Source organism: Toxorhynchites rutilus, chromosome 3, assembly GCF_029784135.1.
Source record: "Toxorhynchites rutilus septentrionalis strain SRP chromosome 3, ASM2978413v1, whole genome shotgun sequence".
Classification (NCBI taxonomy): Eukaryota; Metazoa; Arthropoda; class Insecta; order Diptera; family Culicidae; genus Toxorhynchites; species Toxorhynchites rutilus.
The window spans coordinates 192,683,419-192,698,295 of record NC_073746.1 but is presented as its reverse complement, the minus strand read 5'-3'; the positions used below and the strand labels follow the sequence as shown (position 1 = coordinate 192,698,295).

Genomic DNA, 14,877 nt, shown 5'->3' with positions numbered 1-14,877 from the left:
AAACGGAAACACAAATTGGTTACATTTCGTTCGACGGTCGGCACTTCTCAGATATCATCGACGTCAGAACATATCGTGGCGCTAACATCGATTCACCCGATACCTGATGATGGTCAAATTGCATCCTAAACAAACTGTCAGTCGTCAATGACATAAGACATCTGCGCTCAGCACGGTACCACCTGCGACGATTACAGGAGCCGAAGGATGCTGCAAAATACTTGCAGCATATTGAAACTGCGTTACCGGGGGTAGACGAATTACCATGCTGCTCCCCTCGATGAATGCCGGAACACCCTGAAAGCAGTAATAACCAGCACAGCAGTTCATCGGGTATGAATAACGTGGACAGCAGAACGAGCAACTCGACAAAATATGAAACGATACCGATTGACGCGAAGACAGCAACAATACCTCTTTCGGAGAAAAAAAAATTATAGGAGGTTGTGTCCAAGATACGACCGCATTGTTGACGTAGAACTACGCTGTTATTCTATATTATTCGGTTCGGATATTATTCTATAGTGCTATAAAATTTTACAAACAACTGCTTAGTAGAATAATATTTGAAATGGTTTTTTCATTGTAGTATCAGTTGACTATATTTGAATGATGATGCATTCTTGCCCTCGCAGAACAATACACAATACACTCGCAGAACAATAACAATACACCCAGGTTTTATTACGCGGTTTTTTTTCCGGGGTTTTTTTACGAGGTTTTTTTTCACGAAATATTAACGCGGGTTTTCTACGCGGATTTTTCCATGCATACACATTTCTCCCACTGCTCACATTTGTCTCTTATACTCCCTCAGAGCATATTAAGGTAATTAGTGCTCGTAACGGAGTTTGGCGCTTATGAAGGAAATTAGTGCCGCACCTTATCACGATTCTTACGTGGAATTTAGATGTTGGGTAACGGGGAGCTCACCGGGCGGTACCACGAGACGGGGTTTTTACGGGCAGCGATTAGTGAACGTCTTTCCTTGTCTACTTAGCCCTGGACGGTCCAACAATGGTACTGCGCGTGCATCGACAGTACAGTGTACAAATCACAAGGGAATCTTCTAGCAACAGAAGATGACTTCATTCGTGAGGAAAACCGAACTATAGCTACCAGTAACCAACGAAATGCAGGAAAAAGCTACGGGTTTTCGGAAGCGAGCAATTCTTAAATTTTTACTTCCGTTTTACGTAAAGATCCATTTGATCCTATTTGATATCTATCATTAGGCCAATTAACGTGGTTTCTTTCTACGCGGTTTTTCCAAGTACGTAGGTACGTATCTCCCGCGTAAAAAAACCTAGGTGTAATTTAAATAGAATTTTCTCACGGTGCCCTAATATCGCGGTTTTTTAACATAAAAAATGACTCCCAAATTAATATCGTACATTTTAAGCAGCCCTACATAATTTTAGTATTGTCAAATACCTTTAGAAGTCTTTGGTTGAAATAATATTCCAAGTGTCGCTAAAAAATATTTTCCGGGGATGGCAATATAGTTGCCACGCCGTTATAAAGAGTTAAGCTGTGTGATTCCGTCATTTTCGATGTTCAGCATGAGATGGGAACATAAATGTATATTTCCAACGTTTGGAAACACATTTTGCTGTATCGAACAATTTCTGCAGCGGTATCATAAGCTCAGGAGAGCAACACTTCAGAACAGAGAAGGGAATTCCATCGGGACCTTTGTTTGGAGAATTTCAGTTTATTTGATGGCAGATTATACACAGACTAATGAAATCGCAATGATACCAAAATCGATGATATCTCTGGGAGTGCCTCTTATCGCATCTCCACGAGGAGGCGGAGTAATCGTCAATAATACTTTTGATGTGCTCAGCCAGAAGTTTGCATTTTCACATGAAATGCAGGCATTTCTGTTTCTCAAGTGAATTTTTACTGGTGGCCTATCGTCCATCCATTTTGTTCTCACGAACGACCAGAACTGCTCTGGATAAAGTCAAGTTGTTGATTTACCTTGGAACCATTTCATCCTTTTGTTCAGCGTGTCCGAGACGCCCAATGCCACCAAATCCCCAACTAAAAGCTCGGTTCTTCGCATCAATGGCCACCTACAAAAGAAAAAAATTATATTACTGATTCAATCATTTTGATGCAATCGTGTAAATACCGTATGATTGTAGCCGCACGAGAAATCGACTATCTTCACGTCATCGAGTGGCAAAACATGTCCTTCCTTGGATTTTTCAACGTAAAGCATAACCTTTTTCGGTGATGTTTCAAAATGGAATGACATTTTAGTCGATGTTACAAAATATTTTCCATCAGTATTGTGGCCAAGTTGACCATATTCCGGTAGTCCAAACGAATAAAGATTTCCTTTGATGTCAAGTACCATGGAAAAATCAGCTCCACATCCAATTTTGATTAATTGTGGTCCAGAATAATTTAAACGTGTAACTTTTGACATTATTGGTTGAGTATTACCAACACCACATTGACCATTTTTATTATCACCACAAGCATACACTGTTCCTGTGTCCGTTAAAAATAAAGTATGATTTCGTCCACATGCTGCCTGAATTATATTCATATTTTCTAAGCCTGGTACAAGTGTAGGCTTTTCTAATGTTTTTAAATCTGCTTGACCCAGCTGGCCGAATTGATTGCGGCCTTATAAAAAAGAGAATAATTTTGAATAAATTTCAATTGATACTGAGTTTATGCGAAACTTACCAAATGTCAAAGCTTTCCTGTCCATGTTTATAAGCACAGAATGAGCCGAACTACTGCCGCTAATAGCTGAACGATACTAAAAATAATTATTGAAATATCGACTGACCTAGATGAAATAACAGTAATACCATTTCTGAAGTAAATCTTTGAAACGTATAGAGATTCGGGCGAATTTTCGTTACTCCTTTTGCTGGTGCCTTTCGTCCAGTCATGTCCCAAGTGATCATTCCAGCGATCATTAGTCTTCCTGGTTCTTTGTCATAAGTTTTTAATAACTCCTCTGGCAGTTGTTCGTTATGATTGAGATCATCAGATGGAATAATAACTTCCGCTACTTGAACATCATCAGCCTTATAATCATCACTCAAGTCAGAACTGTAATCTTCGTCAACCTTTTTCTTAGTTCGTTTCGCTGTTTTTTTCACAGGCTCCGATTTGCGTTTCGATGACATGGTTAAATTGACAATATTTCCTGTAAGAAAAGAAATTAATCCGACATTATAATTGTTACGGACGAAAAATAGACATCACAATCCGATAGGGAATCCCAAATAAAAAAAGGGAAACAAGAGCAAATTGAAGCGATAAAATTATAAAATTGAGAGATTCATTTATTGCGGATAAGGGTAATAAACTAGGATGCTTCGGCCGCTTGTGGACGAAACAAAGGAAATAGAAAAAGGGAAAAAACGTTTTCCCCAAGAAGATTGTTTACGTCTCCGGATAGGGATAGGGAAAGAAAAACAATAACATAAATTTTAGGCCTGATGAACAGACGACAAATATTTTCTTTTCTCTTTTTAGTTTTTTAGTACCTGTAGTTTGTTGTGATATCACCTTCCACCGCTCCAACTACCTTGAGTCGGACTACCTGATAGCACGGAACAACCATCACCCATGTGTCATTGTTCTCTCTCATCATTCAAATTCAAATATAGCAATCACTCGATGTAGTAACACGCGAATAAACCTTTTCTGTAGTTAAATACGTTTATTATTTTACTCGTGAAATCCGTTTTTTGCCCAAAAGGTTATGGGCCCAGTGTCGCGCGGCCGAAAAGTATTCTCGTCGATAGAAATCGAGTTGTATTCGTGTTCGAGAAAATTGTGAAACCACGTGAAGGAAAATGGCGGATATGAATTTTTCGTTGCAGAAGCTAAACGATTTCAATTATGAAATCTGGAAATTTCGTGTTGACCTGTTACTGACGAAGGAAGGATTGAAGGACGTTGTCAAGAAGGAGAAGCCCGCTGAGCCTGATGCTGCCTGGATTACCAACGACGGTAAGGCGCGTGCTCTGATCGGGTTGTCCATTGAGGATAGCCAAACTTGCCACGTCATCCGTTCAACAACAGCACGCGAAATGTGGGAGGAGTTGCGAAAACATCACGCTCGTTCGACGCTTTCATCAAAAATTCATGTCTTGCGGAAACTTATCCGGTTGCAGCTGCCAGAGCATGGGAATATGGCTGAACATCTCGCCGAAATCACTAAGCTCTCGAATCGTCTTTCGAGTATGGGCGATCCACTGAAGGACTATTGGCTGGTGGCAATTATTTTATCCAGCCTGCACGAGTCATACGATGGGTTGATAACCGCCTTGGAAAGCCGACCAGAGGACGACTTGAACTTGGAGTTTGTCAAAGGGAAGCTACTAGACGAGTGGAGAAAGCGAGTAGAAAAAGGAAGTTCGTGCGGAGATGCGGAGCAAGCGTTTAAGGTTGGAATGAAGCCAAAACAGTCCGAAAAGAGGAAGGAAAAGGTTTGCCACTATTGCGGCTAGGAAGGACATTTCCGGCGCGACTGCCGCAAACTGGAATACGATCGACAAGCAAAGAAGACTGAGGAAAACAAAGCTGCGAGAAGATCTTCTAATCAGAAGGCGCATTTATTTGTTGCAGGAGACAAACAAGAAGCGAATGAGGTGTGTTTGACGGCTGGACCTGTACAGGAAGGTGGTTCTACGTTATGGTTCCTTGACTCAGGGGCCACCTCTCAAATGACTAGCAACGCATCCATTCTGGAGGACGTAAGTCCGACAACCACGAGCATCGGCCTGGCCGATGGAAAGAAGATCTATGCAGCAGGGTTTGGTTCCACAAAATTCCATTCGACAAACGGAGATGGAAAGGACGTCGTCGTCAAGTTGAAGCAGGTATACCACGTTCCTGCGCTGACGGGAAGCCTACTCTCAGTGAGCAAACTATGTGATGAGGGATGCAGTGTTATTTTCGAAAAGAATGGTTGTCAAATAAACAAAGATGGTAAAGTTTTAATTACGGGACTTCGTAGTGGTAATCTTTATCACCTAAAACCTGGTGTACAGCGAGCGCTGATGGCGGAAAGCGGACATAATAGTAACTGCTTCCACGTGTGGCATAGACGCCTAGGCCACAGAGACTACCAGGCTGTGAAGAAGATTGTGCAGAACGATCTAGGCGTTGGTTTGGACTTCCGTGAGTGTGCTATCGAATCGAAATGTGGAGTATGCTGTGAGGGGAAAATGGCCCGTTCGTCGTTCCCAAAAGCCTCGGAATCAAGGTATAGTGCGGTGGGAGATTTAATCCACACCGACCTGTGTGGACCGCTGGAAGAAGCGACGCCAAGTGGGAAGCGTTACTTTATGACCATGGTGGACGATTTCAGTCGTTACTGTGTGTTGTATTTGTTGATCAGCAAGTCGGAAGAAACTGAGAAGATAGTGGAATATACCAATATGATGCAGACTCAGTTTGGTAAATCACCCAAAGTAATTCGTGCTGATGGTGGGGGCGAGTATTCTTGTGTTCGTCTGAAAAAATTCCTGACGGAGAAGGGAATTTTATTGCAGCAGACAGCTCCGTACAGTCCTCAACAGAACGGTACTGCCGAGAGGAAGAATCGCACTCTGGGCGAAATGATGCGATGTCTCTTGTCTGAGGCAGGATTAGCCAAGCAGTATTGGGGAGAAGCAGTGTCCACAGCCAATTTCCTTCAGAATCTTCTTCCAACGTCGGCGGTTAGTGTCACGCCATACGAAATTTGGTGGGGCAAGAAGCCGAACTATTCTTTTCTTCGTGTGTTCGGATCAGCGGCTTACGTTCATGTGCCGGATGAGAAACGGCGGAAGCTTGATTACAAAGCCAGGAAATTTATCTTCGTGGGCTACTCAGAGGGCCGGAAGGCGTATAGATTCTTGGATCCAGCCACGAACCGGGTGACAATCAGCAGGGACGCACATTTCCTTGAGCTGGTTGCTGAAGGTGAGCAGGAAGGAGGATCTGTTTCTGGTGTGGTAGCAGCTCCAAAGGAAATCATCGTATCGTTCAAGCATTTACCGGCGGCGGTAGACAATTTGCCGGTAGAAGTGGAAGAACAATTGGATTACTCTGGCGAATATGACAGTGCTTCCGATGGTGAAGTGTTCGAGGGGTTTCGGGCGGAGGATTTTCTTCGTCGTTCTGAGCGGTCAACGAAAGGTGTTCCGGCGCAGCGGCTGGTGGAAGAGATCAACTACGCTAAAGCTGAAACGGAAGAACCACGAAACTTGAGGGAAGCCTTGACGTGTTCTGAGAAGTCGGAATGGTTCCAAGCGATGCAGGAGGAGCTGAAATCTCATGTTGAAAATAACACCTGGGACCTGGTGCGGTTACCGGATGGTAAGAAACCCATTGGAAGCAAGTTGATATATAAAATTAAGCGGGATGCCAACGGGAAAGTGGTGAAGCATAAAGCACGACTCGTCGCGCAAGGTTTTGCACAACAGTACGGTGAGGACTACAACGAAATTTTTGCTCCGGTCACTACACAAGCAACGTTGCGCACCTTTCTGGCAGTAGCATCACGGCGGAACCTCATTCTGCGTCATTTAGATGTGAAGACCGCATACCTGTACGGTGACGTAAGGGAGGAGCTGTATATGAGGCAGCCACCAGGATTCCCAGAGAGCGGAAAGGAGGACTTCGTCTGCAAACTGAACCGTAGCATTTATGGCCTCAAGCAGTCGGCCAGATGCTGGAATCAACGGCTGCATGCTGTGTTGTTACACCTGGGATTCAAGCAAAGCGATTCGGATAAATGTCTGTACGTGAAGATAGCTAATGGGATCAACATCTACTTGCTAGTCTACGTAGATGATATCCTCATCGGAAGCAGCGATTTAACTAAGATCGATCTTGTGAGCGATGCTCTGAAGCAAGAATTTGACATCACAGATTTGGGAGAACCGAGTTTATTCCTGGGAATGGAAATTCATCGCTGTAACGGGCGCTACAGCATTTCATTGGCGGGATATATAGAGAAGATTGTGTCTCGTTTTTGACTTCAAGATGCCAAAGCCTCGAAGAGTCCCATGGATACGGGATTTGCGTCGACCAGCGATACAAGCGCAACATTTCCTGATAACAAGGAATACCGAAGTCTCGTCGGGGCATTGTTATATATAGCCGTCTGTGCTCGACCCGATATAGCTGTAAGTGCTTCGATTCTCGGAAGGAAGGTTTGTGCTCCAACTATGGCCGATTGGACAGCAGCCAAGAGAGTGCTTCGATTTTTGAAGGCGACCAAACACATGCGGCTGGATTTCGGCGACGATACAGGTCTTGTTGGATATTCCGATGCCGACTGGGCCGGCAACTTGTCAACTCGTCGTTCTACTTCAGGGTTCGTATTTATTTACGCAGGAGGAGCAGTATCGTGGGCAAGCAGATTGCAGAATTGCGTAACGCTTTCCTCTATGGAGTCGGAATACGTGGCCCTCGGAGAGGCCAGTCAGGAGGCTGTATGGTTAAGAAGACTTTTGGCAGATCTTGGAGAGAATTTGGATTGCCCAACCATCATCATGGAAGACAATCAGTCTTGCATCCAATTTGTGCAAAACGAACGAACATCACGTCGCTCAAAGCATGTAGAGACAAAAGAGCGATACATCAAGGAACTGTGCGACAAAAGAGTACTGCAGATCAGCTATTGCCCTACGGAAATCATGGTGGCTGACATTTTCACCAAGCCACTGGGGACAACGAAATTTAAGAGACTTTCAGGTCTATTGGGTCTGAATCACTGTCCGATGGATCGTTGAAGCTGCTCCAGTTGAGGAGGAGTGTTGTGATATCACCTTCCACCACTCCAACTACCTTGAGTCGGACTACCTGATAGCACGGAACAACCATCACCCATGTGTCATTGTTCTCTCTCATCATTCAAATTCAAATATAGCAATCACTCGATGTAGTAACACGCGAATAAACTGTAGTTTTCTGTAGTTAAATACGTTTATTATTTTACTCGTGAAATCCGTTTTTTGCCCAAAATAGTTTAGGTAAAGGAGAATTCTTTCTCCTTCTCTTGAGTAAGAAAAACGTGTATATATATTTTAGCAAAATAGAAATAAAGGTAGTCTAAGAACAGAACTCACGCGAAAGCGTAAAATTTTTCTTTACCATAGAGAAATTTTCATGGTGGCTCCAGAGAGGAGCAAGTGTTTTTGAAATTAAAAATGTAGTGCATAGACTAATCGGCAGTGACTGCCGAGTTTTTACGGCAGCGTATGCCATGTAAACTTGTGTAGTCAAAGTGCACTTTAAACGGCAGTAATTGCCAAGTGTTTCATTAAAAAATTGACAGTGATTGTCAATTGCGCGCGAACAATTAAACGGCAGTGATTGCCAAGTGTTTCATTAAAAAATTGACAGTGATTGTCAATTGCGCGCGAACAATTAAACGGCAGTGATTGCCAAGTGTTTCATTAAAAAATTGACAGTGATTGTCAATTGCGCGCGAACAATTAAACGGCAGTGATTGCCAAGTGTTTCATTAAAAAACAGGAAGTGGGTTATATCTATGGTATAACCGCAAGGGTGACGTAGGACTCTCGTTGATATAGAGATCATTTGTATGAAGTTGAATTCATTCTGAATGAATGAATATTTGGAGAACTTCGAAAACGAAAACGAAAACGAGATTATTTTCCAGCAATGATTAGATCTTTCCGGAACTTTCTCGATGCTGAATGGCATCCTAACGAAAAGAGTTCTGCGCGTGTATGTGTTCTCCTTCGCCGTCCACCTCCTCCAGCACGTTAGGCAACGATGTTGTCTTGTCGATGTCCTCACGAAAAATGAATGTGTCTCACCACCAGAATATCGCTTAAGTATGCTTTTTGTGTGTGATTGAATCGAGAGAAGGTGTGGCTTACAATGGCAATTTGGAAGGCAAACTAGAGGGGAATGAACTCTCTGAGCTCGGAACTTTCGGCGACTGAGCAATAATCGATTGCGGGCGCATACAATATTGGATACGGAAATATCCTACTGATGGGGAAGAATAATCTTCTGAAGCTATCCTGTTAATTGCGATTGATTGAAAAACCACAAAACCAAATGTATTTGGTCACAGTGTTACATGGATAGAAAACATTCAATTAAACTCTTTCACATGAATATATTTTGAAAATTCCCAAAGGAACTGGCAGATTATTTTCAGTAACGATTAGATATTTCCACATTTTCCTCGATACTGGAAGCCCACCAGTGGTTAATGCCAACTCGATAACCACCTGTTAATAGCACTTGATTGAAATATATTTGGTCACAGTGTAACATGGATAGAAAACATTCAATTAAACTCTTTCACATGAATATATTTTGAAAATTCCCAGAGGAACTGGCAGATTATTTTCAGTAACGATTAGTTATTTCCACATTTTCCTCGATACTGGAAGCCCACCAGTGGTTAATGCCAACTCGATAACCACCTGTTAATAGCACTTGATTGAAACATATTTGGTCACAGTGTTACATGGATAGAAAACATTCAATTAAACTCTTTCACATGAATATATTTTGAAAATTCCCAGAGGAACTGGCAGATTATTTTCAGTAACGATTAGTTATTTCCACATTTTCCTCGATACTGGAAGCCCACCAGTGGTTAATGCCAACTCGATAACCACCTGTTAATAGCACTTGATTGAAACATATTTGGTCACAGTGTTACATGGATAGAAAACATTCAATTAAACTCTTTCACATGAATATATTTTGAAAATTCCCAGAGGAACTGGCAGATTATTTTCAGTAACGATTAGATATTTCCACATTTTCCTCGATACTGGAAGCCCACCAGTGGTTAATGCCAACTCGATAACCACCTGTTAATAGCACTTGGTTGAAACATATTTGGTCACATTGTAACATTGATAGAAAACATTCAATTAAACTCTTTCACATGAATATATTTTGAAAATTCCCAAAGGAACTGGCAGATTATTTGCCAGCAATGATTAGATCTTTCCGGAACTTTCTCGATGCTGAATGGCATCTTAACGGAAAGAGTTCTGCGCGTGTATGTGTCGATCCTTCGCCGTCCACCTCCTCCAGCACGTTAGGCAACGATGTTGTCTTGTCGATGTCCTCACGAAAAATGAATGTGTCTCACCACCAGAATATCGCTTAAGTATGCTTTTTGTGTGTGATTGAATCGAGAGAAGGTGTGGTTTACGATGGCAATTTGGAAGGCAAACTAGAGGGGAATGAACTCTCTGAGCTCGGAACTTTCGGCGACTGAGCAATAATCGATTGCGGGCGCATACAATATTGGATACGGAAATATCCTACTGATGGGGAAGAATAATCTTCTGAAGCTATCCTGTTAATTGCGATTGATTGAAAAACCACAAAACCAAATGTATTTGGTCACAGTGTTACATGGATAGAAAACATTCAATTAAACTCTTTCACATGAATATATTTTGAAAATTCCCAAAGGAACTGGCAGATTATTTTCAGTAACGATTAGATATTTCCACATTTTCCTCGATACTGGAGCCCACCAGTGGTTAATGCCAACTCGATAACCACCTGTTAATAGCACTTGATTGAAACATATTTGGTCACAGTGTAACATGGATTCAATTAAATTCTTTCACATGAATATATTTTGAAAATTCCCAAAGGAACTGGCAGATTATTTTCAGTAACGATTAGATATTTCCACATTTTCCTCGATACTGGAAGCCCACCAGTGGTTAATGCCAACTCGATAACCACCTGTTAATAGCACTTGATTGAAACATATTTGGTCACAGTGTTACATGGATAGAAAACATTCAATTAAACTCTTTCACATGAATATATTTTGAAAATTCCCAAAGGAACTGGCAGATTATTTTAAGTAACGATTAGATATTTCCACATTTTCCTCGATACTGGAAGCCCACCAGTGGTTAATGCCAACTCGATAACCACCTGTTAATAGCACTTGATTGAAACATATTTGGTCACAGTGTTACATGGATAGAAAACATTCAATTAAACTCTTTCACATGAATATATTTTGAAAATTCCCAAAGGAACTGGCAGATTATTTTCCAGCAATGATTAGATCTTTCCGGAACTTTCTCGATGCTGAATGGCATCCTAACGGAAAGAGTTCTGCGCGTGTATGTGTCGATCCTTCGCCGTCCACCTCCTCCAGCACGTTAGGCAACGATGTTGTCTTGTCGATGTCCTCACGAAAAATGAATGTGTCTCACCACCAGAATATCGCTTAAGTATGCTTTTTGTGTGTGATTGAACCGAGAGAAGGTGTGGTTTACGATGGCAATTTGGAAGGCAAACTAGAGGGGAATGAACTCTCTGAGCTCGGAACTTTCGGCGACTGAGCAATAATCGATTGCGGGCGCATACAATATTGGATACGGAAATATCCTACTGATGGGGAAGAATAATCTTCTGAAGCTATCCTGTTAATTGCGATTGATTGAAAAACCACAAAACCAAATGTATTTGGTCACAGTGTTACATGGATAGAAAACATTCAATTAAACTCTTTCACATGAATATATTTTGAAAATTCCCAAAGGAACTGGCAGATTATTTTCAGTAACGATTAGATATTTCCACATTTTCCTCGATACTGGAAGCCCACCATTGGTTAATGCCAACTCGATAACCACCTGTTAATAGCACTTGATTGAAACATATTTGGTCACAGTGTAACATGGATAGAAAACATTCAATTAAACTCTTTCACATGAATATATTTTGAAAATTCCCAAAGGAACTGGCAGATTATTTTCAGTAACGATTAGATATTTCACATTTTCCTCGATACTGGAAGCCCACCAGTGGTTAATGTCAACTCGATAACCACCTGTTAATAGCACTTGATTGAAACATATTTGGTCACAGTGTTACATGGATAGAAAACATTCAATTAAACTCTTTCACATGAATATATTTTGAAAATTCCCAAAGGAACTGGCAGATTATTTTAAGTAACGATTAGATATTTCCACATTTTCCTCGATACTGGAAGCCCACCAGTGGTTAATACCAACTCGATAACCACCTGTTAATAGCACTTGATTGAAACATATTTGGTCACAGTGTAACATGGATAGAAAACATTCAATTAAACTCTTTCACATGAATATATTTTGAAAATTCCCAGAGGAACTGGCAGATTATTCTCAGTAACGATTAGATATTTCCACATTTTCATCGATACTGGAAGCCCACCAATGGTTAATGCCAACTCGATAACCACCTGTTAATAGCCGCGCGTGTATGTGTGTGTAGCGATGTCTTCCCAGGGAACCGTTTGAGGCATCACTCTCCTCCTGATAGATTCCCTTCTGGCCTAGGGTGCACAAACAGGCTCTTGGTGACACCGTTCATCCGCGCTTTCATAATAAATAAAGAGCTTCACCGCAACAGCGACAACATGCTCCAATCGCTGTTCAATTAGAACTGAGTGGATTTCCGAGCGCCGCTCGCTTATATACCGATTGGTGATTTCAATAGCCTGTTTTGAAAGCAATTTCAAGACTATTGAAACAAGTTTTTGGATCAAAAAGTAACAAGTATATAACGCGTAGACATTTTATCTTTCGAATGAAGTGTTTATCATACCATTTCGTTCAGTTGTTTAGGAGCTATTAACGCTCAAAATCTCGGTCTCCGGCGTAACGCTTTCGTTTTCGAAACTTTGATTTTACACCCCGGTATGGAAATGAAAGACGTAGTCCTACGTCAAAATTGACAGTGATTGTCAATTGCGCGCGAACGGCAGTGATTGCCAAGTGTTTCATTAAAAATTGACAGTGATTGTCAATTGCACGCGAACAATAAATCAAAGCGAGGTTGAGAACAACAATTTGGAAAGCAAGTGATTTGCTTTCAAGTTATGAGCAAGAAACTCGGACCATGAAGGTCGAAGCCCGGAACGGCCAGGATAAAATCCCGTACAGTGTTTAAAAATGCACTAGCAGCAGCAGAATAGGCACCACAGAAAACAGAGCCAGTAAAGTCGGCATCACCAGTTCGCAGCGTAGGGCGTAGCAACAAATGACCAAGGAATTAGCGGCAATAAGAAGATCCAAGGAATCCGATATCCGGTCGGTATCGGGCGAGAACTCATCAGCATCAGCAGCAGCAACAGTACCATATCAGCAGAAGCAGCACCGCCGAGGGCAACTATGGCATGAAGAAATACGTAACCAGCAGCTGAATCAAGTAAGTCGTTAGTAGGAAACTGACTATGAATAGATAAACCCATAGAGGTTGACTTAGGGGCCAAGAGAGCCAAGGAAATTTAGGAAAACCCACCCACAGGAGTTAATTTTTATGGCCAAGTGAGCCAATCTAGAAACATAGACAAAAATTTGGTAGGAACATTTACAAACATGGAAAACGTATATAAGGCGATTAACGCTAGGCTTTTTACTCGAAATATGAAGGGTAATTGTCGCTCGTGTTACGAGTCTGATGAGGATTACCCAATGATTTATTGTTGCGAGTGCGAGCGATGGTTCCACTTGAATTGTACCGATCTTAAAAAGGTTCCCCTTATGGGCGATCGGTGGATCTGTCGCAAATGCGCAGATCTAGAAAATAAGTATTTAAAGATTGCCGAAATGAATGTCTTCTTGGGGATACCCATTATTAGCATATATCCTAGTGGGTGGGGAAATTATTACAAGGAAGATATGCCGGCCAAACCACCTCCATTTAGGGTGATTATTGAATTGCGCAGGCGAGTAAATGACAATTACGAATCTGAGTCTCGAGACTCAGAAGAATGTCAACAAAGAAAAATGCCTCCTCCTTGGAATCCTAGTTTAATTGATTGCAGGAGGAGAGGCGACGAAAATTCTAGATCATCAGAAGAATCTAAACTGATAACACCTCCTCCTTGGAACCCTAACTTGGTTAGGAGGAGGGAATGCGATAAATCATCTGACACAGATGATGAAAATAAACTTGATATGATACAAGTTGAAATTAATAAGCAGCTAGGAGAAGTCAGTCTCCAGAACTTTGAAGATGATTGCTCATTCCGAGTGAGGGACAAGCCATTTAAAACCCTGTCAGTCGCAAAATATGAAGCTGAATTCAAGGGAATCTTGTCTTCAAGAGACAATATGATTGGCGACACCGTATCAGAATCGGTGGAACCCATTAAAGGAATCATCGCCACAGATGTAGATGTGGTAGATGGAAATATTAAGATCGCTGCGGATAGAGATACTGTGGCGGAAAAGAACAATGAAACGAAGAAGTCATGCGTGATGCATGAAGTAAGGGCAGATGTGATATCTGCCAACCAAGATATAGCGGAATCCAAAGATGGAAACGCAGAAAATTTGAAAATAGGAAATATTTCCATATATGTTGAAAGGACAGAGCTGGGAATATTAGCTTCTGGACTAAAAGAAAACTCTGTTGATGAACAGAAAATTAAATCCGCTATTGAGGAACGGTTTGATGGAATAGAACCAAATATAGCAGGAGAGGAAAAAGTCCTCAGAAATGATAGGGCAATATTAGCAAAAATTAAAGTGTGGACAAAGGCTTGCTATAAAGGTTTCAAGGAGAGCCTTAGCAATGCAAAATTGATATCGAAGGTTGGGAGCAAAAGTAAAAACGATGTGATCATGATGAATGATTCATCACATGAAGCCAACATACAAATGGAATACTCACCAAAGATGGAAATTGATGTGGTGGAGCCTCTGAGGAAAGTGGTACCAGGAGTAATTCTGATAGACTTGTTTGTAAACAAACCATTAGTTCCACCAAGGAAAACTTGTTCCAATAATGAAAAGCATCTAACTTATGAATTCGAACCAAAAAGGATTTGCAAAAACTATGGCTCAGATATGGAAATTATTACCGCCGATCAAAACT

General features: G+C 41.5%; 1 protein-coding gene across 3 annotated transcripts in view; it reads right to left on the bottom strand.

The window, feature by feature from the left end:
- The window catches only part of LOC129780410 (protein RCC2 homolog), a 60,122-nt gene that overhangs the window by 4,221 nt on the left and 41,024 nt on the right, over positions 1-14,877 (bottom strand). For all 3 annotated transcript variants that reach the window (XM_055788672.1, XM_055788673.1, XM_055788674.1), the window contains 4 exons: positions 2,835-3,178; positions 2,707-2,782; positions 2,141-2,643; positions 1,987-2,081 (listed from right to left, as the gene is read on the bottom strand). In XM_055788672.1, the coding sequence (XP_055644647.1) occupies positions 1,987-2,081; positions 2,141-2,643; positions 2,707-2,782; positions 2,835-3,158 (998 nt within the window). In that variant the 5' untranslated portion in view covers positions 3,159-3,178. The remainder of the gene's footprint in view (positions 1-1,986; positions 2,082-2,140; positions 2,644-2,706; positions 2,783-2,834; positions 3,179-14,877) is intronic.